This window comes from Lodderomyces beijingensis, assembly GCF_963989305.1.
Source record: "Lodderomyces beijingensis strain CBS 14171 genome assembly, chromosome: 4".
Lineage (NCBI taxonomy): Eukaryota > Fungi > Ascomycota > Pichiomycetes > Serinales > Debaryomycetaceae > Lodderomyces > Lodderomyces beijingensis.
The window spans coordinates 999730-1022979 of NC_089973.1; the positions used below are offsets into that span (position 1 = coordinate 999730).

A 23250-nucleotide genomic window follows, 5' to 3' on the forward strand; every position below is an offset into this window, starting at 1 on the left:
AGAAAACGGCTGCTATATATATTAAAAAATTCTAGTTTATAGGAGAATACTTTACACTAATTGGAGGAATGTCGACATCTTCACCGTCTTCGTCTTCACAGCACGCTTGAAGAACCAAGTACTTGATATGCGATGGGATATTCTTTTTGCTGACTTTTTTGATCAACTCCGAAATGGTCAACGGTAATCTTTCCTGGTTCTTTTTTGCGGGGAAGAACGACGCATACAAGACAACCACGTCATACGACAAGATGGAAATCTCTAATCCATCGTCATTTTGGAACCGGTCCAACAATTGCTGCAAAGTGATGTCCTCTTCAATAACAATCTGGTCCCAAATAGTGTCGAATTCCTTTTTACCGTATTTACCCTTTGTCGACTTTATAGGCTCGGAAAACCCAATAAATGGCAACGCCAAATTGATGAATCCATTCTTGTATTGTTCAATGTCATCCTTTTCGTCAACGACTTTATACAACTCCAAACACACCAACCCTGTGACCAACGCGGTTGTAGTTGCAATTGCAGGAATAATCTTTCCAGCAATGAATTTGGTCTTGTGGGCATCAGCAGTTTCGATTCCATAGTTTAAAGCCCTGCAATTGGAAGCAGCAGTGATGAACTCGATGTGGTGGTTCGTGTCATCATCTTTCTCAAACTCTATCGGGTTTAATCTATAGCCAGCTAACGTGCTTGGCTCGGGTAACGACGCGGCGATTTTCCTAATTTCGTCGTCGTCGAAGGAGCCAGACAACTGGTTGGCTTGTTCTTCGGCTTCTGCCTCGGTTGCGGCAATGGCAACACCCGATCTAGGCTGGAATTCAGGGATAGACAAGTCCTGCAAGGCCTTTTTGTAGTCGTCAATCGTTGCACTGGGCTCTTTCAACCCGTAAATGTACGCCAACAAATTGGCTCCTCCAATAATAAAGTCCAAATGGTCCTTATTGTTATCAATGTCAAATTGCAAAGGCTTTGGAGCTCTCTTGGGTCCAGACCAGAATGGCTCGCCTGTTGACGTTTTGGCGTCAGCGGGGAAGTTGTAGAGCAATTGCTTAATGTCGTGGTTGAATTTGGTCTCAAACTCCAATCTCGCCCACTTGATACAGTCCTCAAAAGTGTATGGCCGTTCGTTCAAGTACTTGGAGATGTTTTCCAAAGTTCCCTTTTTGTCGGGATTCTGCTTCAAGCTGACTTCGAGAAAGTTTGGTTGGCTCAAGTACAAGTTGACACTCTCGGGCGATTCTACATAGTAGCCTTGAAACAAGGACTTGGCCCATGCAATAGTGTGGTCAATTTTGCTTGGGAAAGATCTCAAAGTGCACAATGGGATTGACTTTTCTGGTGGATCGTGTGAAGACGAGTATGATTCAGTCAAGTTAGGAACAACCACTTGGGTGTTACCTTTGGTACCTAAAGTACCCGACTCCAACAATGGCTTTTTGAAAAAAATGCAGCGACGGTCAACGTACTCTCTTGCTTCAACATTGTCCAAAGCGTTTGTAACGAGGTCCAAGTTTTTCCAAAAACTATCGTCAAAGATGTTTTCCGTTTCTGGCCCCACCTTGTCCAACCTAGAGTCAATCTTGTTTTTCAAAGCAGGGTTCATTTGCTGAACAGCCTCAGCGGCAACGTCCGATTTATTCTTGCCCACGTCTTTGGGTCTGAACAAGAACTGACGATTTAAATTGGATTTCTCGATCGAGTCATTGTCCGTTATAAAGATTTTACCATTGGGTCCCGAACCCAACCCCATCATGGCCCAGTTTTTCAACATTTCGCATCCAATGGCTCCTGCACCAACTAAAAACACCTTCAAGTTGGCGATTTTTTCTTGGAACGCCTTGCCGAAGACGGCGATTTGGCCATCGTATCTTGAACCAATTGGTTTATTATTCTCGGCACTTCGAGGATAGTCCTTGTCTGATGGCAACGACTCCAACGAGTCAAAATAGAGCCATTGCTTAATCGGGGTAAATTTAGAAGAGCAGCATTTCAATACTTCTTGTGCAATCAAGCCTCCATAAAACGCAACAACACCTGGTATGTCGCCTTGGGCTTGGTAAAACAACTGTTTCAAATACTTTTCGTCCAACTCTTCAACAATGTCCTTATTCTGGGTGGCCAATTCTTCGGCGTATCTAAAAGCTTCGTTGGCGTCTTCCTCTTGGTAAGGTGCTGGTAAGCGTCCGCGTTTGGTCCTGAACGCGTGTAGGGCTTGAAAGCCAATGTGCAACTGAGCAGGCTTATCAAACTTGGCGAAATCTGAAATCAAGTACTCGGGATTTTTCAACTGCTCGAGCAAAGGTTCGAACTTGACATCTTTTGGTACTTTGACCTGTGTGTACTGGCCGCCTCTCTTGTATTCTCCAAATGTATCATCGATTTTGATCTTGAAAGCATAAGGTCCCAACACCTCTACTCTATGCGGGTTGCCGTCATTCAACTTGGGCATCCCCTCGATTTCAGTAAACTTGACATAATCTCCATCTTCTAAACCGTGTCTGCTGTCGTCCAACATGGTGACAACACCGTTCTTGTCAATATCGGAAACTATGCCGGCCAACGGCTCCTCTCCGGTCTGGTCAACAATGGTGAATTTATCTCCAAAATCCACGAAAATCTGTCCAAAGAGACCTCTAATATCGGCATTTATGTAGCCAATGTCGTTCGCGTGGGTGATTTGGTTAATCTTGACCTGTTCTTCCAACGAAATGTTGGTGGACACTATGCATTTGAACTTGAGCAAGGTGTCTTCATTGATATTGTCAACCACAGAAATGGGCACGTATGCGTTCAATTCTCTCAATTTGACGGCACTGACTTCGTCCACGGCGCGGCCAATGTCCGTTTCCGACAAAAAAAACTGAGTCGACAAATCCTTGAGTTCCACCGCATGTGGATCGTACAAGCTTAGTGATTTGACGCCGGCAAGGGCGATATTCTTGGCAATTTCTATTCCCAAGCCGTTCAACCCAATGATCAAGACGTTGGCGTTTTGCATCTTGAGCATGGCTTCTTTGCCGAGGACATAGAGCTGACGCGAGTACAACCCTTCGTCAATCTCCTGTGGCGATGGTGAGTCTATTTGCATATTGTCTGACATGACTATTGGTGCAATTAGCGGAGCGGCGGTGGAGAAGGGAAAATGAGTGCAAGGAATGTTGTAAGAAATGTTGCCCTTCGAGTCAATGACTAATAAATTTCACCTTCAATAAAGAAAAAGAAACCCGTATGGAGTGGTGAATCTCTGGTAAATGCAGTTGGTGCTGGTGGTGGTGACAGTAGTTGGCAGTCCCAGTGGTGGCGGTAGTGGCGGTTCTCAAAAAAAAAAGGTCGTGTAATTTTGAATAGAAAAGTTGCAAATCTATACAGAGAGCAATAGCCAACAGCAACAGCAACTTTCCAGGCCTTTGGACCCTAGTCCGATCCAATGAGATGGAGTCAGGTTTGGGGTTTGGTCGGGTTATTAAAAAGGCATCACGGTATGTAGTCCATTCCGTACTCTTTCAACACTTTGTGGACATCAAAGTCGGGGTCTCTTGGCTCCATAGTTTTCACGACTCGACCAGGTACACCCACAACTAGCGAATTGGGAGGCACGTCCTTGTTCACGACGCATCCTGCAGCCAAGACACATCCCTCGCCGACAGTCACGCCAGCAAGAACAGAGCAGTTGGAGCCTAGCCAGCAATTGTCGCCGATTGTGATGGCAGAAGCGTTTTCCAAGTAGGCATGCTTCAAAGTCGGGTCAATTGGGTGTGAGGGAGTCAAGAGCGAGACTCCAGTTCCACACATGACATTGTCGCCGATCCGCACGATGGAGCAGTCCAAGATTGTCAAGTTGTAGTTGCTGTAGAAGTTCTTGCCCAAAAACGTGTTGAACCCATAGTCAAAGTAGACTGGGTACTCCATAAAAGTGTTTTCTCCTACGTGTCCAATGAATCTCTCGAGAAAGGCACGTTTGGCATCGCAGTATTCACTCGTGGACTTGTAATCTCTGCATCTAAATTTCCCATAGTCGAGTATCTCGTCTCTAACGGACATTCTCGACTCTTCCAACTCCTTTTGCATGGCATTGTAGAGCATCCCTGAAATCATTCTGGAATAGTTTTCAAACGCATCCTTGTTGTCCCTGGTGAATGGAAGGTGGTTCAAATTCTCCACGGCAAATTTAACCAACTCTTCATCCACCTCAGCTTTGACGTTGGCTTGCTTGCAGAAATCTGCCTTGTCCCTGAAGGTAGGCATGATGTATGCACAGAAAAAAAGAGAGTGAGTGAGTTAGAGAACAGCTACTGCAGCAGTAGTAGTAGTAGTGGTGGTGTGATGAAAAAGGGAAAATCGGCTGAAATCTCTTCCCCCAATCTTGAATCTCTCGAGTCTCAACGACAAAGACCGATCATGTATGTATCTATGTACATGAGTCGGTGGGCGCAAAGCGGGAAAATAAACCGTCGAGATAGCATGGAAGGGTGCTCTGGTGCGGTGACGATGCCATGCCTGAGCGATGGCACCTACAACATCCCCAATATATTTAACCCCGTACGACATCCCCTTTGCTAGAGTCTAGCTAAGTCTAGCTAAGTCCAAGCTAAGTTCAAGCTAAGTTCAAGGCAAGTGAAATTGCATTGACTCTCAAACCCGGCTTTAAAAGCGAGTCGGAATCATCGGCTCTATCATTTATTATACAAACCTCTCAAGTCGAAAAACAAAAGAAAAAGAAAGAGGGTCAGATCCACATCTAGGATCTTGTTGAACCCCTGAACCCTGGCGTATCATCACCAAAACAAAATACAGCAAAAAAACATGCCAGTGACACTACACTGTCTAGCAGACGTCTGCCTCATTCCCGTACGTATCGTCAGCACCTTCTCAGTTTCACCTTTCACTCATACTAACATCGCTGTAGATTGGACTTGGTACACCATCAGTTTCCAATGAGGTGGCAATCATAACCAAAATTGCCCAGGACTCGCCCCTAGAAACAACTTTGCATTCAGCCGGTACAACTATTGCTGGGCCTTGGAATGAAGTCATGGAATTGATAGGTCACATGCACGAGGTGCTACACGAAGGTGGCGTTGCTCGGATTCAAAGTGATATTCGAGTCGGTACGCGGGTCGATAAGACTCAGAAACCACAGGATAAGATTGATGTTGTTCATCGCAAGTTGAAAGAGATGGAGAAGAGTGCTGGACTGGTATAGGGTAATCTCGGCATTCCTGTGGGTCTGATTGCAATGGTATAAGCCTCTCCTTATCTGACTACCTAGGAAATACAGGAGACCTTTATCGTTTGTTTAGTGATTTCTTTGATTCTGTGGTTTCGTGGGTGGGGAGGTTGCTAGCAAGGCTCTGCAACATGCGGCCTTCGTGAACCCCAATGCTGTAACCCAACCCTCGGAAAATCCCTCAATCTCTTAGTATACCGGCAGCTTGCAAGCTTCAACTCTAAACTTACAAACCAAATCAAAAGTGGAGAGTCTGATTGACTCCAATCTTTGATGTGAGAGGGTGGAAGGAAGAGTGCCGTGGGGGTCTATAACACTATAAATGGAGGCGACTGGTTCCTTGTAGCCTATGCGAGTCGAAAAAAAAAATTATGGATATATGTATACTCGAGCGATATTTCAAAACATGGCAACAACAACTTTAGCGGATGGTGTCCGGCACCTGGCCTGACCTTGCGTGGATGTTGTTCTTGACCTGAAATCCGTGTTGATCGTGAGGATTTTGATGTCTTGTTGGCCATTTGTCACGTGTTCAATAAATAAAACTCCATGTCAGGTGACTTGTCTGCAGTTTGCAGTAAGTTTTACCGCGAGCCGCACAGCCGTCATTTTGCAGGTGAATTAAACTTTAGCCTACTACTGTTGGGAAATATTAGCCTAATTGGGATGAACGATAGAAAAAAAAAAATTTACAAAAACCTAATTTGATAAACGGCCCAGATATTTAAAAAAAAGCCCCCAAATATCGCTTAATTTATTTTTACAGGTCGGCCATCGACACGTGCCCACTTTTTTTTTCCAAATCCCGAATGCCACCTTTCTGTTGGCTGGAGAAAAAGTTGACATACACCGACCGAGCAAATACTTGTCCATCTCATTCATTCACTAACCTTTGATACTGTTTCGCCTTCTAAGGTGTTGCTGTTGTGTTTGTTTAGAGAGAGCACGTTCTGGATGTTTCAAGTGAAAAAAAAAAAACTACCAAAGCTCTGGCTTCGCCAAACACGCAACCATCAAATGCCCGTTACAGTCTAGAACGAAAGGACCACCCTGCTACCAAGCTATACCCTATTTAGGTACTCGGCAATCAATCGTGTTGCTATCTACAACAGATGGAGAGAACTTTGAGGGAAAAAAAAAAAAAAAGAGAAAGGTTATTTGACTTTCTATATCAGTTTTGTCGTTTGACTTTGGCCAAAGGGAACTTATCAACCTTCAATCACCGACAATAACACCAAGAAAAGCAGTCCTCAAATTTAACCATCCCTTCCCAAGACAATTTTAAGCGTGTAATAGCTTACATAGCAGCCAAACTAAATTGATTTCAACGGTTTTAGTGACTGTCACAATGCTTGTAATCCAAACTTATCAAAAAGGGGCACTTTCAGCCGTTTTTGCGTCTTAAGCGGTATTCACAACAATCAAAAAAAAAGCCCCCTTTCTTCTTTCCCCCTTCCCCCTTATTAGTACGTCAAGATCGCGGCAAAACTAGCACAGATAAAATTTGCAACCTCAGAGATAATAGCCATCTTTCATAATATATATAAATTTTTAATTAATATATATTAATTGGTAGAATGGGGTTTTTTTAAAGCACAATCAAATAAAAGCGCCTTGTGAGAATACGTAAGATACATAAAATACAACAAGATTGAAAGAAAGAATAAAAAAAAAAAAAAGAAGAAAAAATTAATGATGACAAAATTGGGGGGAATTTTAATATCGGCAGAGCTGAATTTTGAAATTAATACAAGCAGATTTTCCCGAGCGTTGAGCAGTATGTGGGGAAAAAAAAAGAACAAAATAAAAGCCATTGAAAACTTTAGTAGAACGACTTCGAGTAATACGAGCCTAGCGAAGGTGGTGGTTGTTGCTGCTGTTGTTGATGATCCATCTGCTGATTCTGAACTTGAGGAACAGCGGACGACAACCCCGTAACACCGGGTTGCTGCTGCTGTTGTTGTGGTGGGGGTTGTGGTGGTTGCTGTGGTGGTTGCGATTGTGGTTGTTGTTGTTGTGGCTGTTGCTGTTGTTGCTGCGTTTGAATTGGAGCTTGGGAAGTAGTTGCAGAAAGGTTACTGTTTCCGTATGGATCGTACCCCACACCAACCCCGGCACCAGCAGTATTGTTTCCAGCAGACGAGACAACCGCGGCCGCGGCAGCAGCAGCAGCAGCAGCAGCATTGTTCATTTTCTTCTTCCGCTGCTGTTCACGCTGCTCAATGGTCTTTTCAGTTTGCTTCTTCTCCTTCATACTCTCCTTTATGGTCTCCTCGCTAACTCCAAAACTGGCGGGATTAGACCAAAACAAATCACGCACCATCTCGCGACACTCGTAATCGGTGAAATACTTGCCACTTGACTTGTTCAATTCGGCAGTGATGTAACGCCATTTCTCAAATTCCGCCGCGTCAAGCAAATTCCTCAAAAAGATCTTGTCATTGTTATCCCATGCACTGGAGTTGTTGTTTCCCTGTTGTCCCACAATGACTTGGTACCTATTTCTCGCAGCCAAGTACGAACCAACACCTGATATCTCGGCAATTTCAACCCAGCTTTTCCCCTTGCGTTTAAGCTTCACGATCAAGTCGTCTTGCTCCTGGCTAAATTTGGAACGACGCTTGGCACGCCGAGCGGTGGTGCTCACAGTTATATCGGGTCTAATTGGGGCTTGATTTAAGGGCGGTGCAGGTAAGATTTTCTGTAATCTCTCGGGGAAATTGGGGAAAATCACTAAACTGTGCGGTTCTGCTGGAGAAGGCACTTCAAGTGATTCTTGACGTGCCTGCTGTTTCAGCTTGGCGTTTGCGGCAGCTGAAGCTGCTCGTGGAGGTCTACTGCTATTGTTACTTCTCTTTTCCATTGAGTTGGCAGCAACAGCATTGGCCTTTGCTTGAGCAACAGCCTGTGCTTGTTGTTGCGCTTGTTGAATTTGTTGCACTTGCTGCGCTTGTAATTGTTGTTGTTGTTGTTGCAAATGCTGCTGTTGCTGCTGTTGCTGTTGTTGTTGTTGTTGTTGTTGATGCATGTTATAATAACTCAACTGCTGGGGCTGAAAATGGCTTTGCTGCAAATTATGAGTCGGGGAAATGCCCAACATGTAATTGTTTGACATGTTTTGGTCGAAAAAATGAGCCCCGTTACCGCTTAACACCTGCTGTTGAGCTTGCTGTGCCTGCTGCTGAGGCTGTTGCTGAGCCTGCGAATGTTGTTGCGCTTGTAATTGTTGAAATTGTTGAGGGTAGTATGGTTGGTAAGACATGTGCTGTTGCGTATGTGGTGGTGGGATCGAGTACATCATCAGCTGTTGAGATGGTGGCACCACGGGTGAATGTTGTTGTTGCTGAGGGATTTGCTGCAAAAGATACGGCTGCTGCTGCTGCTGCTGTTGATGTTGATGTTGTTGTTGACGCTTAACTTGTTGTTGTTGTTGCTGCTGCTGCTGCTGGTACATCTTAGCCTGCTGCTGCTGCTGCTGGCTAAGACTCTGTTGGCCGTAGTTGTAAAACGAGTTTCCTTCATATGACATCTTGAACCCAACGATCTCTCTTCTTGCTTGAAATCTGGTAATATAACCTTTTTTTTTCGTTTCAAACCCTCCTATGAACTGTGAAATTTTTTGACTGCGAAAACCTTGTTTTGGGTGGTTGGCTTTCTATTCAATCGTCCTCAACTCCCTCTCCCTTTTCTTTTACTTTTTGTTCAGGATTCTGTTTTTGCTTTTGCTTGTTCTTTGGTGTATCCTTAGACTCTAGATGTCTCTTGATCCAGATCTTGCTACGTTTTGGTTTCTGGCTCAAAGCAAAAGGATGTTTTTTGTTGATGGTGACTGGCGATATGGATGGTTGCTTAGGTTTTTGTCTTTTTGAATAATAAGTGGGTAATTATATAAAAACAAAAAAAAAACTGGATATTCTTCTTCTGATGATGGTGATGGTGATGGGGATGATGATATTGTAGTATGTGGGCCACTAGGATGTATTATATATGATTGAGGATGCAAAAAATAACAGAGGGGCAACTCATCAGGACTAGGATTTTTGGGAATCGGGGGTTTTTTTTATGTAATTTTCAAACAAATAAAAAAAGGAATGGAGGAAATACGTATTTGTTGGTTGTTGATACTTGGTAAAGTTTTGTATGGAAAGGTGGATGGTGATCTGATATTATCGAGAGATACGGCCAATTAATAAAGTGGGTTAATTTTGTCTTGGTATATGTTGTTGTGGTTGGTGGAATAATGTGCTGGGGGCTGTTGGAAAATAATCGTGATATTTTTAAACCGCACCAAAATTCCAACCATAAAAATAACGCTTCTTTTGGTTTCTTCTGGCTGCTCTCAAGTGTGTGTGTGGGTTCTTTTACTCCAAACAGAGTTGCCTCGCCGTGTTTTGCTCCAGTGATATGCCTGTTGATGCAACCAGGTGTACGAGTATGTACGGGTGAGCTTTTTTATTGGGGTTGGATGTGTGGGAGAAAGAGAGAAAAAAATGTGTGCAATTTTGGGGCTGGAATTGGATGCTGCTGCTGCTCCCTGCTTTTACTGGTTGAGCTCTTGTCGTTTACGAGGACGATTTTTCAACTTCAACTACAACTTCAACTGCAATTGCAACTATCCATTTCCAAATTTCCAGTTAATCAACTTCATCAAATTTTTTATCTCCAACGTGATGGAGCTTGTTGTATATCCAAAGTATATTTTTGATGGGTTGTAGAAAATTGCAAGTAATCCAAAGAGGGTTTTTTTCTCTCTCTTTTGTTTCCATCTTCAACTGTTTAAGCACGCAGTATATCTGTCCCCCCCACTTGCAAGACAAATGATGGAAGAATGCGGCCGTGGGGATATTTCCGCCTGGTGTGTATCCCGTCTACGTGCTGACGTATCTTCTTTGCCTATTCTGTGGTGATCGGCCCACCTCCATCACCGCTAGGTGGTGCTCGTCGCCTAGGCCTACCACGAAAGGCAGTACGCCGTAATACACAGATAATATTGCTACTCCAGAATAATATCCATATTTTTATTAAACACGTTTCCACCAGAATGATGAGAGAAATACAGTTCCCATTGGATTATTATATTCTCGAGTAGGTTTTAACTTGAAAACTATTCACCGTAAAATTTGCAAATGAATCTCGCGGTAACTGTTTTTTTAGAGAAAAAGCTAGTCAAGCAATAAGTCATGAAGGTGATGATGGTGGTGGTGTTGATGGTCCTGTTATCTCGCTAATGGGGAAAGATTGTGCGCCCCTCTTTTTTTTTTTTTTAATAGTAACACTTGCAACAATCTTCGTGACTTTTGACCGGGAAATGTGTCAATTCACCAGAGGGAGTCAGCCAGATCAACTTCAGTTACAGACCCTACAGATATACATGTATCAACCTCGGTTTACCGCTTTAAAACCAAATCAGGGGAGCCCCTGGCGTTTACCTTTTTGGAGAGCAAGCGGATTTCTCCAGCATTCCAACGAAGCAAAGCATCAAAAAAAAAAAACTATTTCGCGACTTGCACCCCAAACTGCAACTCTTGCTAAGACCAAAACAAACTACGAAGTATGCAGCAATTAGAAACGAACACACTCACTCACTCCTTCAGTCACATTTTCATCTCTGATGTAGCGGCAGGAGTGTTTCTTGCAGCAAAAGAGCAATTGTCTCCTCATTTATAATAAATGGGACGCGTAATATATTTTCACGGCTAAGTCACGGGACATAAACACTTGTCCATGAGTGGGGTGTGCCCTATATGCAGCAGCTTACCTTGAGCAGTGAAAGATCCTTTTACCCAATCACCATTTCAAACCAGATATGACTACATAACTGTCATTTGCAAAGTTCACGATTAATTCAAATGACAAGAAGAATGTCATTTTTTTTTTTTTAATTCCCCTCCGATAAAAAGATATTCCTTTTTTCCAGCCACACGCTTGAGAACCCAACATCCCATCCTTCGTTCTCGGTGACGACACGATGCTAAAGTTTCTTCGAGGGCTCGAGAAAGTAGCGGGTATCTGGTCTCACATAACAATAACAATAACCTTACTCTTGCTAAATCGATCCTTACGTTTGTGGGGGGGTTAAAAAAGGGCCGCAATGTGTCTGTTCAAGGAAGGTGAATATCGCACTGTCTTTCTTTTTGTTGTTTCGTCAAATTTGCGCTCGATTGTTAGAGAGCAATCAAATCTACCTTACTGCCGACGCCACATTTGTTATCGTCATCAAGTAAGGATGTTTATTCTATCTTTCTCTCTCTCTCCTTTCCTCCGTCATAATCAACTTCAAAATGCACCACTTTTGCCTTCCCCCCCAATCCTAAACATAGTTGTTCCATTTTTCTTTTTTTTTTTTCCCATATTTGGTCTGGCTAACTAAATAGCGAGTAAACAGCCGACTAAACTAAACTTGCTAAGTCCTCTTTCCCTCTCCCCTTTGTTATCTTTTGAGAGAGAATGTTATTATGAATTTTTGGAAAATAAAAAAAAAACAAAAGGGTTAGAAGCCCATGGATGCAAACAAGCTTCACTTGCATTGCTCCTGTTCGTTAATAACTTCCAAATCAAATTTCCAAATTTCAATTGCAATTTCTCTTTTCTGTTACTTTTTTTTTTTTGCAGCCATTCTTTCTATGCTAAGCTACCAATGGCTCTTCTGCTGCTCTGGTCTTCTGCTGCTCTCATTTCCTTTCTGTCCTCTCTCTCTAACGAACTTCAAAAGTACTCATTGGCATCAATCATGTTATTTGTCAAAAGTGAAGCGTAGTAATTGAAACTCAAGTTTGGTCGGATGACCTTGCGAAGAAAAAAATAGAAAAAAGTGCTTGCTAGAAACTCCTCCCACTTTATGTCATGATGGCCTCGCGCCCTCCTCGTTTTCCACCACGTCTACTTTCTCGCCAATTTCAAAACTTTGCAAGATCATTAATGTTATTATGCCAACTCTCATACTAGAATAACGTCAATCGTGGAGGACTGTTATTTTCTCACTATTGGTGAGATGCGAGATTGTTTATTTTATTTTAGGCTGTTTCGCTACCTCGGTTCCTGAACCCTCATAACCCAATAATGCATATGAAGCAGGATGTCGACTTGGGAAATTCTGTGTAGTCTGAAACGAAAGACAAAGAGTCGGAATATTTTGAAAATGAGATTGAATGGTAAAAGAAAGCTCTTTAATCATCTAGTCGTATTTTCAGTTTCCAGAGCTTAAACAAGAGTAGTTGAAGATACGTTGGTGCCACTGTGATGTCAATACCCATTTGTCACAAGCGAAAGAAGAGTGGCTAGAAACAGCACATTTGTACGGAAGTGAGGCTTTTTTTTTTTGTTTCCAGTAACTGAAAATTTTCAAGAACTGGATCATGTTTCCGTTCAGACAAATACTGGTACTCATGAAAGTTTCAAGATTTTACTCACGTAGAAAACAAAAATCATTTTCGAGGTGTATCTCTGTTTATAGATTTTAACAAAATTTTAGTTGCAAACTCCCAAAAAATTTTCAAAATTCTACAAGAATTTTACAGCTTCAGCTCATGGTGGACCAAATCACAACCAATACTTTTATCCATTATAACAGCTACAAATGCTATACAGAAAGAGAGGTGTATGTAGGAAACATAAAAAAATAAAAATTGTTTTTGAATGTCTGCACCAGAAATCGAATCTGGGTCTGCTCGGCCACAACGAGCTGTACTAACCACTATACTATGCAAACGTTCTGAAAAGATAGACACACTCGACGAGATTTGAACCCGCGAGAAACACGCCTGGGATGTTTTCGGCTAAAAAACCAACTTGGCCACTGAGCCTCTTCTTTGGCTCCGCTGACTGGTCAAATAGTATAGATAAGTTTACCTATTCTTTCCACGAGCCAGCTCATTGACTTGCCTTTTGGCTCAATTTTACTGAAACTACACACGAGTTCGAGAGTTCTTGGAATGATTAGAAACAGTCAATGTAATTCAAATTTCGTTTAGATTAAGTAAAATTCCTTCTAAAGATGTTTGTATAAAAAATACGGGGAATAAGGACCGTTGGTGTAATATGTGTACGTATGTTAACAAAAAAAAAATGACAACAAAATGAATCAGTCTCTAGTCTTCTCTCTTCAGCCTCCCAGTCTATCTACTTCTCTTCGCTTTCTCTTTTAGCCTTTTCTTTTGAAAGGAACTTGAGTGGTAGTTTAGCAACTTCATCCAACGATTTATCAGGATTGAAGCTCTTGTCTTGTTGGTCGAATCCATATTCCTTCAGCAACGATGCGTTTTTAGTTGTTGGCTCACTAGTAGTAGTAGTAGAAGAGGAGGTGGTGCCGGTGGTGGGGCCCACTTTGGTAGATTTCAATCTCTCAAGATTCTCCTGCAATTGCTTATCAAAAGATTCATTTTCACTTTGTTCATAACTGGGCAACTCCTTTTGATCATGGAAGACCCTAGTAGCTTCTCTCTTTTCACGTTCTTCCCAGGGGAAAATTGGCGCATGTTCAACATTAACATCCAGTGTTGCCGCAGTTGCGCCAGCAGTAAGGGAGGGACCACCGCTCAAATGTGGAGCTTCTTCTTCATCCCATTTATTAGTCAACTTGGCAAATTTAAGATTCGAGCCCTCGCCACGGGGCAAATTCAACAATTTGTACTTCAAATGGCCGTCACTGTAAAACTTGTTGAAGTCATCCCACCAATATTGATGGAAGTTGGCCAAATCCGAAGCTAAAATGCTTTCGTAATGCCATGGTTTTTTAGCTCCAATGTAGTGCAAGATCTTGATATCGTTAAAGAAGCGATTGAACGCAGGCAAGTATTGGTAATCTTGACGATAGTTGGGGGTGACATTGTATAAATAAGGCAAGCGGGTCCAAGTGGGGAAAAACTCATTCAACAAGCCCTGATCGGCACCGTCAAAAGTCAGCTCGGCTCCTCCCTTGGAAGCAAACTCAATCAATTTATCCTGAGTCGTGGTGCTAGGTTTCAATTTAAACACTCCGGAATTGAAGATATCAGGCCAGCCCGAATCTGGAGATGCAGCAATTTCATCTTCGGCCACTGTGAACTTATCAAAAATCTCATCAAAGTTCTGCAAGGGCAAGACGTCGGCGTCCAAATAGACCACCGAGTCATATTGAGTCAACCCCCACAACAACAACTTGGTATAGGTAATCGACAACTCGTCACGGCCCTTCAAGGACTCCTGAAGCTTGGCGAGCGGCGACTCAATCGTGTCCACGGGGATCACTTCATCGTAGACCGTGGCAATCAAATCCCGCAACTCCGACGAAATCGACTCGGTGTCTAATAAAACAACCAACTTGTGCTTCGTTTTCAACTGCTTCAACTTCGAGCCGAGGGTCAACACTCCAGGGACATAAGACTCTCCAACTAACAAAGTAGCGTATGCCGAAGTCATTGAATCAAAAATAAAAAAAAAAAAAAAAAAGCAATTAACTGAATGAAGCTTGGGATAAATGTATTTCAAAGAAAAAAGATTTAAAAAAGGAACAAACCAAATGAAAATACTCCTGGTGAATGATGGAAAGGAGTTATAAAAAGAAAATCAAGAGATATGTAAAATGTAAAAAAAAATATATCAAGTGGAATTGGGGCGGGAGGGGGGGGGGGAATGTATGTGGTTGGTGTGGATGGAATTTAAATTGTTGATTTGGAAATTTAATCTTTTCCGATCAAGAGATAAAGAAAGATTCGAAACAAAACCTTCCGTTTATCTCAACGTGGGAATATACCTGAACAGCCAAAGGCAGAGAGAGAACAATGGCATTGATCTCTTTCCCTATCACCCACACTCTCCCTCGCCCTCTCGCCCCCCCCATTTTAAAGGAGTGCCCCATGTTAGATAAAAAAAGCTCAACTACAATAGGCCAGAAATTTCATGTGGCTCGTCTCGTGTCTCCTTTATTCTCCTACTCGCGTGTTTTAAATTTTTGCTACGGGGAATTTTTATCATCCGAGAGAGCAACTTGATTGGACATGGCTTATGGGGTATAGACAGCTACAAGTATCATAGGACTACAATATACCGCGATACACCTTTTGCCCAAAGCTGACTTATTTGGTGTTTAACCACAGCTGGTTGATTGCAATTGGTAGCACCCTTATGGACTATGATTTGAGCGGCTTTAGATTTAATCTATACGAGATGCTCACTGCAGTTACAGTTACAGTTACTATTTACTGGTCTATACATCCCACATTAGGATTCACCCGAGTTCAAAACACTTCTCTTGCTTTTGGCCTCCATCTCCTTTTTCTTCTTTCTTTTTTTTTTTTTTTTTTTACATCTCCTTAACTCTGAACTTCCAGTTACCAGTCTCAGGGTCGTACAGTATAAACTCCATCTCGGGGATCTTCTTCAAATTCTCAATGTGTCTCTTGACCACTTCGCTTTTAGGGTCCAAGATCGGCAATTTGTCGGCTTTGTTAATGGGATAACATCCTTCCAAAGTGATTTCTGCTGGTAGATTCAACGCTTCGCCAGGACGCGGCTTGGCGTCGTCATCGGGGTAAACGATACAGGACTTGGCACCAAACGTAACCAAGTTGCCCAATATGTCGTCAAGATTCATCAAAGACGACAAGTCAATCGGGTCGATAAACGCCAATTCACCATAGTTTTTTCTACCAATTCTGAAATTCGGTATAGATTTCAACTCGCAAAGTGTTTTCTTCTTTAGTTCCTGGAGCGACGGTGACATCCAGTATCCATCTGCATCTTCCTGTGGTTCTCCCTGTTCCACTTGATCTTCATCTTCTTTTCCTCCGTTTGCTTTTTCTTCCTCTTCTTCTTCTTGTTTGGCCCTTGCCTTGTATTCTATTGCCTCAGGCGTAGCTGATTTGGCCTTTTTTGAGTCCAACACAAATGTAACTTGCTTTGTCGGGCTCTTTGCTTCGGGAATTGGACCATTCGATTTCTCCAACACGAGTTTCTTGAAATTGTTGTTGGGCCTGAAAATATCCGATGTGACAATAGCCAGATCGGTCACTGATGAAAATATGCTGTTGGCTTTTTTTTTAAACATTTCATCTTGCACTTTCTCTACCGGTTTCTTCACAGGTAATACACTAACTTTGAATAACGGTGCAATTCGTTGTGCTGTGCTTCCCAAAGTAACGCCCTTTTTAGGTCCCAACGAGCTGACAACGATTGCTTGCGGAACTTGTCCTTGTCCTTGTCCCTGCCCCTGTCCTTGGGTTGTACCGGTAATCGACTGGAACAAAGGATTATTCCCATATGGGTTCTGCGAGTTGATGTTTGTCAATGGCTGAGTTTGTTGCTGCTGAGTTTGTTGAAGGAACAGCGGTTGTGACGTTTGCTGAGGCTGCTGTGCAGCTCCACCAAATAATCCACCTCCCGTGCCAGTCTGCGCTGGTTTGGCCCCAAATAATCCACTTGAAAAAGTGTTTCCACCACCACCACCACCACCAAATAAGCCACCCGTGGTGCCAGTGTTACCACCACCACCACCACCAAACAAGCCACCTGTGGTTCCAGTGTTGCTTTGTTGACCACTTGCACCGCCGCCAAACAAGCCACCCGTGGTGCCTCCAGTACTTGGCTTATTTCCAAAAAGCCCTCCAGTGGTGTTACCGCCTCCAAACGCATTGATTCCCAGTTGTTGATTCTGCTGTCCACCAAACAACCCACCACCACCACCAATGCCACCACCAGTGGTTCCGGTACCGGTGTTGGTTGACAGTTGCCCACCAAACAACCCGCCACCTGTAGTGCCGGCAGGTTTCGATCCAAACAAACCACCGCTTTGTTGACTCTGCTGATTTTGACCAAAGAGACCTCCACCTTGCTGTTGGTTACCACCACCAAACAATCCACCCGTAGCAGGCTTATTTCCAAATAAACCACCGCCGCCACTAGTATTATTATTCTGCTGATTGTTATTATTTCCAAATAGTCCACCTCCAGTTGTGTTTGATTGTCCAAACGGAGTAGACCCTGCCGGTTTAGACCCGAATAAACCTCCACTCTGTTGATTTTGCTGGTTTTGACCAAAAAACCCACCGCCTTGTTGGTTCTGGTTTTGTTGGCCGAAAAGCCCTCCTCCACCAGTAGATGGTGCTCCAAACCCAGTCGTTGGTTTATTCGCACCAAAAGCATTACTCAGTTGGCCGAATAGTCCACCACCACCACCACCACCTCCTGTATTACTCGAGCCAAACGCATTGCCAGTGTTGGATTGGCCAAATCCACCGGTATTTGAGCCAAACGCATTGCCAGTGGTGGCGCTGCTGCCAAAAGCACCACCACTTTGCTGTGTATTGTTTTGACCAAAAGGAGAAGCATTGCTTCCAAATGCATTGCCCGTGTTGGACAACCCAAAGGGCGAGCTGGTATTCCCGCTTCCAAATCCTCCACTCTGATTACCTTGACCAAACAATCCACCACCACCACCACCACCACCAAAGGCGCCACCAGAAGTTCCCGAACCAAAGGCACCACCACCACCAGTGTTTGAACCAAATCCGGTAACAGACGGCTTGTTAGCACCGAAAGCACTACTGCTCGCGCCACTTCCAAATGCATTTGATCCACCACCAAATGCATTAGTTGTATTACTCGAGCCAAACGGAGACGCCTGTTGCTGCTGCTGCTGCGTAGAGCCAAACGGTCCAGTAGACTGAGTGTTCAGGCCAAACGGAGATTTGCCAAAGGCCGAGCCAAAAGCAGATCCACCCGTGTTGCCTCCAAATGGCGAAGTCGAAGCATTGTTATTGCTGTTATTATTCTGCGATCCAAAGAGACCACCGCCAGTAGCTGATTGCTGAGTCGATCCAAATGCACCACCGAATCCTCCAGTGGCACCTGCATTTTGGCTAGGAAACCTTCTCCCTTGCTCGTAGTCTTTCAATCTCAACTCCTCGAATGAAAAATTTTTATACTCAGGCATACAGCAAATGTTCTGAAACACATTGTTCATGTTCGCCGAGTCCTTCTCCGTGAATGGCGCAAACTGTTTCACCGCAGTCCCGTTGTTGACGTTGGGGTCCACGGCAGAAGAGCCGCCAAACGCATTCGTTGTAGTAGACTGGCCAAACGGCGACGTGGTGGCGGCGGTGGCCACGGGGTTGTTACTAGTGGACCCAAAGCCCCCAAACGTTGATGTTCCAGCAGGCTTGCTTCCGAATAAGCCACCGCCTCCAGCATTGGATGAGCCAAACGCCGACGCTCCGGTATTAGTATTCCCGCCGCCGAAAACCGATGATGAAGGTTGTTGTTGTTGTTGTGCTTGCAGCTGGCCAAACGGCGAAGATGACGTGTTGTTGCTCAGTGATCCAAACAAGCCACCACCGCCTCCCGTGTTGCTTCCAAAGGCCGGCGCAGCGTTTGTAGCTCCCGCGTTTGACCCAAACGCATTCGACCCAAACGCCGATGGCTGTGCGCCCGTACTGGCTGAACCAAAGAGCCCACCACCTGCACCGGCACCCGTGTTGCTTGAACCAAACGGTGAGGCAGATGCGGGATTCGCCGCAGTTGAAGACGTCGCGCCGCCTCCAAAGGGCGAGTTTGTATTTGCGGAGCTGGTGCCAAAGCCACCAAAGCCCGACGACGTACTTCCAAACATGATTGAAGTGTTAGGATATGGGGGGTAAAAGGGCAGACTTCAATCTATGATGGTCTATACAAGCTTCACCCTCGCAGAGCTCTCTCTGCCTCTCCATTTGATTCATTTGTTTAGACAGAGATGAAGAAAACAAATAATATTACTGCTCCCTACGCTACCAAATGAGGCACTCTTTTTGCAATTTTTTCACTTTGATCTCCTCTTCTTCATGAGCTTAGCGACCTCTTGATCATCTTCGGCCGCCGGTTCGGCCTTGTTCTTCTTCGTCTTTGCCTTTGCTGTCTTGTTGTTGTTGCTAGTCTTGACTTGGAACTTTTTCAATTGCTCGTCTCGCTCTTTTTTGCCCAATTTAGCAAGCTGGGAGCTTTTCTCTAGGTACTCTGGATCGTCTGGTGATCTGCCTTCAAGCCACTCCAACAACTTGATTTCCTCTCCATAGACTTCATCATCTTCATCTTTTTCAATGGGGGTCTCCAAGACAATCGGTATTCCCTTTAGTCTTTCACAGTTGGCAATGGCTCTAAAGACTTCCAAGCCCAAAAAGCCCAAGCCCAACTTCTGATGCAAGTCTCTGTTGGCTCCCAAGGGGGCCTTGGAGTCATTCAAATGGATAGCGCAGAGATACTCAGCACCAACAATGCTATCAAACTCTCGCAAGAACTTGTCTAGCTTCTCCTGGTCAGTAATGTCATACCCAGCGGCAAAAGAATGACAGGTGTCCAAACACACACCGACTCGAGATTTATCCTTGATCAAGTCGATAACGCTCTTCAAGTCCAGCAACTTGGATCCAATCAAGTTGCCATGGCCCGCCATGTTCTCAACCACAATCTTGACAAACTCGGTCTCCTCGATAGCGCGGTTGATATTGCGAGCTAGCTTCTGGATCAGATCACCATGGTCGCCATCTAGACTCAGACCCGGGTGGAAATTGTACAAACCAATGTTCAAAAGCTCACATCGTTTCAAATCGTCCAAGAACGCATCGTACGATTTCTCCGCTTTTGAATCATCGGGGTTGGCCAAATTCAACAAGTAGGAGCCGTGGGGCAAGATATCTGTGCGCGGATTATAGCCATGCAACGAGCACAACTCGTGGAATTGTTGAACGTCTTCGGGCTTGTACTCGGGCGAGACCCATTTGCGCGGCGATTTGAGGAAAAGGGCAAAACTGTTGGCGCCGATTTGCCTGGCATTGACAACGGACTTGAACACGCCTCCTGCTGTACTCACGTGTGCTCCAAATTTGAAGTTGGTCGTGAGGTTGCGTTCGTAATTGAACAGCGGCGGCTCAGTTTTGACTGCTTTGACTGCTGTTGCTGTTTTGACTGTTTTGACTGTTTTGACTGCTTTGACTGCTTTGACTGCTTTGCTAGTGGGTATTGTTAGCTACCGCATTCTTGCTGATTTCAATCTTTTCGTAGTAAAAAAAAACACATACACTTTGGGTGGCATTTTCTGAGTGTTGGATGGACTCTCTTGTTCAATATAGTACTCTCTTTTGCTGAGCGTTTCACACGTCGCGAGAGAGGCTCGTAGGCAACAGCGCAAACCTCCCGCTAAAACATGGCGGCGGCTGTCGTGGTGGGTACGGGAAGCGCATCACGTCTCTATCGGTTATCTCTCACCTCACGAGACCTCATACAATTTTCGTTTTTTTTTTCTGACTCTGTTGATAGGCTTGCAATCATAACCATCTTCATCATCCACAGTTTTCACAATCTAGGAGCAACTACTCCATACACACGTCAAGTGCTGCACAAGGTGGGTAGAAGATGGGTTCACTAAATAACATCCGAATTAGCATATTTCGGTATGTACATGCCTTTTTCATTCCCAACAGGTCGTTGCATTCAAGACAGAAGTGGATCCTTGGGTTATTCAACTTGGCAACGGTGGTGGTCTTTTGGGTGCTATCCAGTTTTCTTGTTAATGCCATGGTCGAAAGTGACGAGTACCGGAAACCTTTTTTCATAACGTGGATCAACACCAGTTGTTTCTCTCTTTACATCATCCCGTACCTAAGTCTACAACAGATGTCATTATGTCAATTTGTCAGCCAGATGGGAAGAGATTGGAAATATGATCGCGTCCAGATGAAAGACGAGGAGCGTTTGGGCAGCCCCGGTCGATATGGCTCTGACGATAATTTATCGGACGAACAGCAGCAGGAAGGACAAGAACAACAACAGCAGCAGCAACCACACTGTCTGCACTTGAGCTGCGTGGTGTCCAAGGGGAGCCAAGACTTGGACTTGGACTTGGACTTGGACTTGGACCTGAATCTGGCTTGCGCTTTGGATGTAAACACATATGAGACTTTTAAATTATCGCTTCAGTTTATCATTCTTTGGTTCCTGGCGAATTTAGTCACCAATGCATCCTTATCCTACACGTCAGTCGCGTCGCAAACCATATTGTCATCCACCTCGTCATTCTTCACCTTGATCATCGGGTACTTGGTTTCAGTGGAACAGATCAACAAGAACAAAGTGGCCGGGATCTTGCTCAGTTTTGCCGGCGTGTTGATTGTGACCAAAGTCGACACCGCCCTGGACAATCCAAACAATGGGCCTGCAACATCAACGTTTCTCATCTTTATTGGCAATCTGCTTGCGTTGGTGGGCGCACTCATCTATGGAGTATACACCATTCTCCTCAAGCTCAAGATCTCCACCCCCAACTCGCACAAGGAGAGAAACCTCAATACCCATTTGTTCTTTGGATACGTCGGGTTGATCTGTTTACTTGGCTTGTGGCCCATTCTCGTGATTTTGCACATTACGGGAGTAGAGAAATTCGAATTACCTCAATCTTCACTCATGACGGAGATTTTAATCACCAATGCAGCCATAACTTTCATCAGTGACTTTTGTTGGTGCAACGCCGTTTTGTTGACCAGCCCTTTGACCGTCACCGTGGGTTTATCCATGACCATCCCCTTGGCCATGGTGGGAGATTGGATATTCAAAAAGTTTCAGTTGAATCTTCTCTATATATTTGGTGCTCTTATCGTCACCACGGGGTTCTTGATCATCAACAAGGATGAAGAAGAAGATTTCGTGGTGCTGGAATGAAGAAGCCACTGGAGAGAAGTGGGTGGGTTGGTTTTAGAAACTGTGATAGAACATATACATTGAATTCTTTATTTATTTGAAAGGCAGCCGCGGGCTTTGACGTCTCGCTTCATGTGCGCGAAACAAACAAGTTATAAAAAAACAACTCTTTGACGCTCGAGCCAACCAACCACACTTGGAGCCAAACCACTCACTTCTCACTACTCCTTGCACATCACTAATGCTACTCGTTCAATTGGTCGTCCTATATGTGCTAACGACAATTCTACAACTATGCAAAGCACTTAGCACAGCAGAACTCACCCAACTAGCACGAGATTCGCAAGCAGTCACCCCAGAGTTAGGCTATCAAATCGCCATTACTCAAAGCGACCTCCTGATCCTCGACGGGGTAAGAGACTACTACACCTTGATAACACTCACCCTGACCAACCCGAAACACAACTGCGAGCTATGCAAGCAGCTCCAGCCGATTGTAGCACGCGTCTCGGAACTATGGCACCGGGATTACTCATCGACGAATTTCCTCCATTTCCTCACGATCGACATGAGCGACATGACAAATCAGGATGTATTCCGGCAATTGCGGCTAACGTCGATTCCGCACGTGTGGATGATCCCCCCGGCTCACTTGGATCTTCCCTTGGACTTGTCGCAGCTCAAATACGAGGAATGGCGCATCCCCAAATCGGACCAGATCATGTCGCTAGCTCAGTTTGTCGGGGAGCACACCCAACGGACAATAGTCGTTTCCGACGACGATGCACTCGCGAAATTCGTAAAGACGTTTGTCTTGGTGTTGGGCTCGATCATCTTGATCCGCAAACGCGGGCCGCAGTTCACCACGAAGAAAACCATCTTGTGCTTTGCGAGTATTGCATTCATCTTGCTTTGTCTTGGAGGATACCAATTCACGTTGCAGAACCGCGTGCCGTTTATTGCCAAGAATGATGAGGGGGCAATCATCTTGATCTCGGGTGGGACTCACTACCAGTTTGCACTGGAGATTGTTTTGGTTGCTTTGAACTATGGCGCGTTGTCGCTAGTTTTCATCACCTTGATGAACTTGGGCAAAGGTATGTGGCTCGGTAATAATGAGAAATTGAGGATTTGGTTGATTGTCGTGGCCTGTTTGTTGGTGTATCTTTTGGTTAGTTGTTTGACTAGTATGATTTTACGCAAGGATGGAGGTTATCCTTATGGGTTTAATCGACTTTTCTAAGGGCTACGATTCAGGTTCAGATTATGATTGCATATACATATAGAGGATGTTTTTATGAAAAAAGAAAAAGGAAAGGAAAAAACTGTATGGTCTTTTGGGGTTTCGAATTTTTCAGTTACCCCAGATTTTTCCTCTAGTC

The 23250-nt window shown here is 44.3% G+C and overlaps 9 protein-coding genes across 9 annotated transcripts; 3 read left to right on the forward strand and 6 right to left on the reverse strand. All coding sequences in view use genetic code 12, as the record gives it.

Moving 5' to 3' along the window:
• Positions 1–31: 31 nt before the first annotated feature.
• LODBEIA_P34690 (uncharacterized protein) lies at positions 32–3091 on the reverse strand (the record flags this gene model as incomplete). Its single annotated transcript, XM_066973582.1, has 1 exon — positions 32–3091. The coding sequence occupies one exon, from the start codon at positions 3089–3091 to the stop codon at positions 32–34; it is 3060 nt and encodes a 1019-aa protein (XP_066830407.1).
• A 386-nt stretch (positions 3092–3477) lies between these two features.
• Positions 3478–4248, reverse strand: LODBEIA_P34700 (uncharacterized protein; the record flags this gene model as incomplete). The annotated part of the gene is made up of 1 exon (XM_066973584.1): positions 3478–4248. One exon carries the CDS (start codon positions 4246–4248, stop codon positions 3478–3480), a length of 771 nt encoding a protein of 256 aa, XP_066830408.1.
• A 558-nt stretch (positions 4249–4806) lies between these two features.
• LODBEIA_P34710 (uncharacterized protein) lies at positions 4807–5206 on the forward strand (the record flags this gene model as incomplete). Its single annotated transcript, XM_066973585.1, has 2 exons — positions 4807–4851; positions 4910–5206. The coding sequence occupies 2 exons, from the start codon at positions 4807–4809 to the stop codon at positions 5204–5206; spliced, it is 342 nt and encodes a 113-aa protein (XP_066830409.1).
• Positions 5207–7052: 1846 nt separating this feature from the next.
• Positions 7053–8759, reverse strand: LODBEIA_P34720 (uncharacterized protein; the record flags this gene model as incomplete). The annotated part of the gene is made up of 1 exon (XM_066973586.1): positions 7053–8759. One exon carries the CDS (start codon positions 8757–8759, stop codon positions 7053–7055), a length of 1707 nt encoding a protein of 568 aa, XP_066830410.1.
• Positions 8760–13348: 4589 nt separating this feature from the next.
• LODBEIA_P34730 (uncharacterized protein) lies at positions 13349–14626 on the reverse strand (the record flags this gene model as incomplete). Its single annotated transcript, XM_066973587.1, has 1 exon — positions 13349–14626. The coding sequence occupies one exon, from the start codon at positions 14624–14626 to the stop codon at positions 13349–13351; it is 1278 nt and encodes a 425-aa protein (XP_066830411.1).
• An 883-nt stretch (positions 14627–15509) lies between these two features.
• On the reverse strand, positions 15510–18812 carry LODBEIA_P34740 (uncharacterized protein; the record flags this gene model as incomplete). Its single annotated transcript, XM_066973588.1, has 1 exon — positions 15510–18812. One exon carries the CDS (start codon positions 18810–18812, stop codon positions 15510–15512), a length of 3303 nt encoding a protein of 1100 aa, XP_066830412.1.
• Positions 18813–18998: 186 nt separating this feature from the next.
• LODBEIA_P34750 (uncharacterized protein) lies at positions 18999–20267 on the reverse strand (the record flags this gene model as incomplete). The annotated part of the gene is made up of 2 exons (XM_066973589.1): positions 18999–20184; positions 20254–20267. The coding sequence occupies 2 exons, from the start codon at positions 20265–20267 to the stop codon at positions 18999–19001; spliced, it is 1200 nt and encodes a 399-aa protein (XP_066830413.1).
• A 581-nt stretch (positions 20268–20848) lies between these two features.
• LODBEIA_P34760 (uncharacterized protein) lies at positions 20849–21889 on the forward strand (the record flags this gene model as incomplete). Its single annotated transcript, XM_066973590.1, has 1 exon — positions 20849–21889. The coding sequence occupies one exon, from the start codon at positions 20849–20851 to the stop codon at positions 21887–21889; it is 1041 nt and encodes a 346-aa protein (XP_066830414.1).
• Positions 21890–22109: 220 nt separating this feature from the next.
• Positions 22110–23111, forward strand: LODBEIA_P34770 (uncharacterized protein; the record flags this gene model as incomplete). Its single annotated transcript, XM_066973591.1, has 1 exon — positions 22110–23111. One exon carries the CDS (start codon positions 22110–22112, stop codon positions 23109–23111), a length of 1002 nt encoding a protein of 333 aa, XP_066830415.1.
• Positions 23112–23250: the final 139 nt, after the last annotated feature.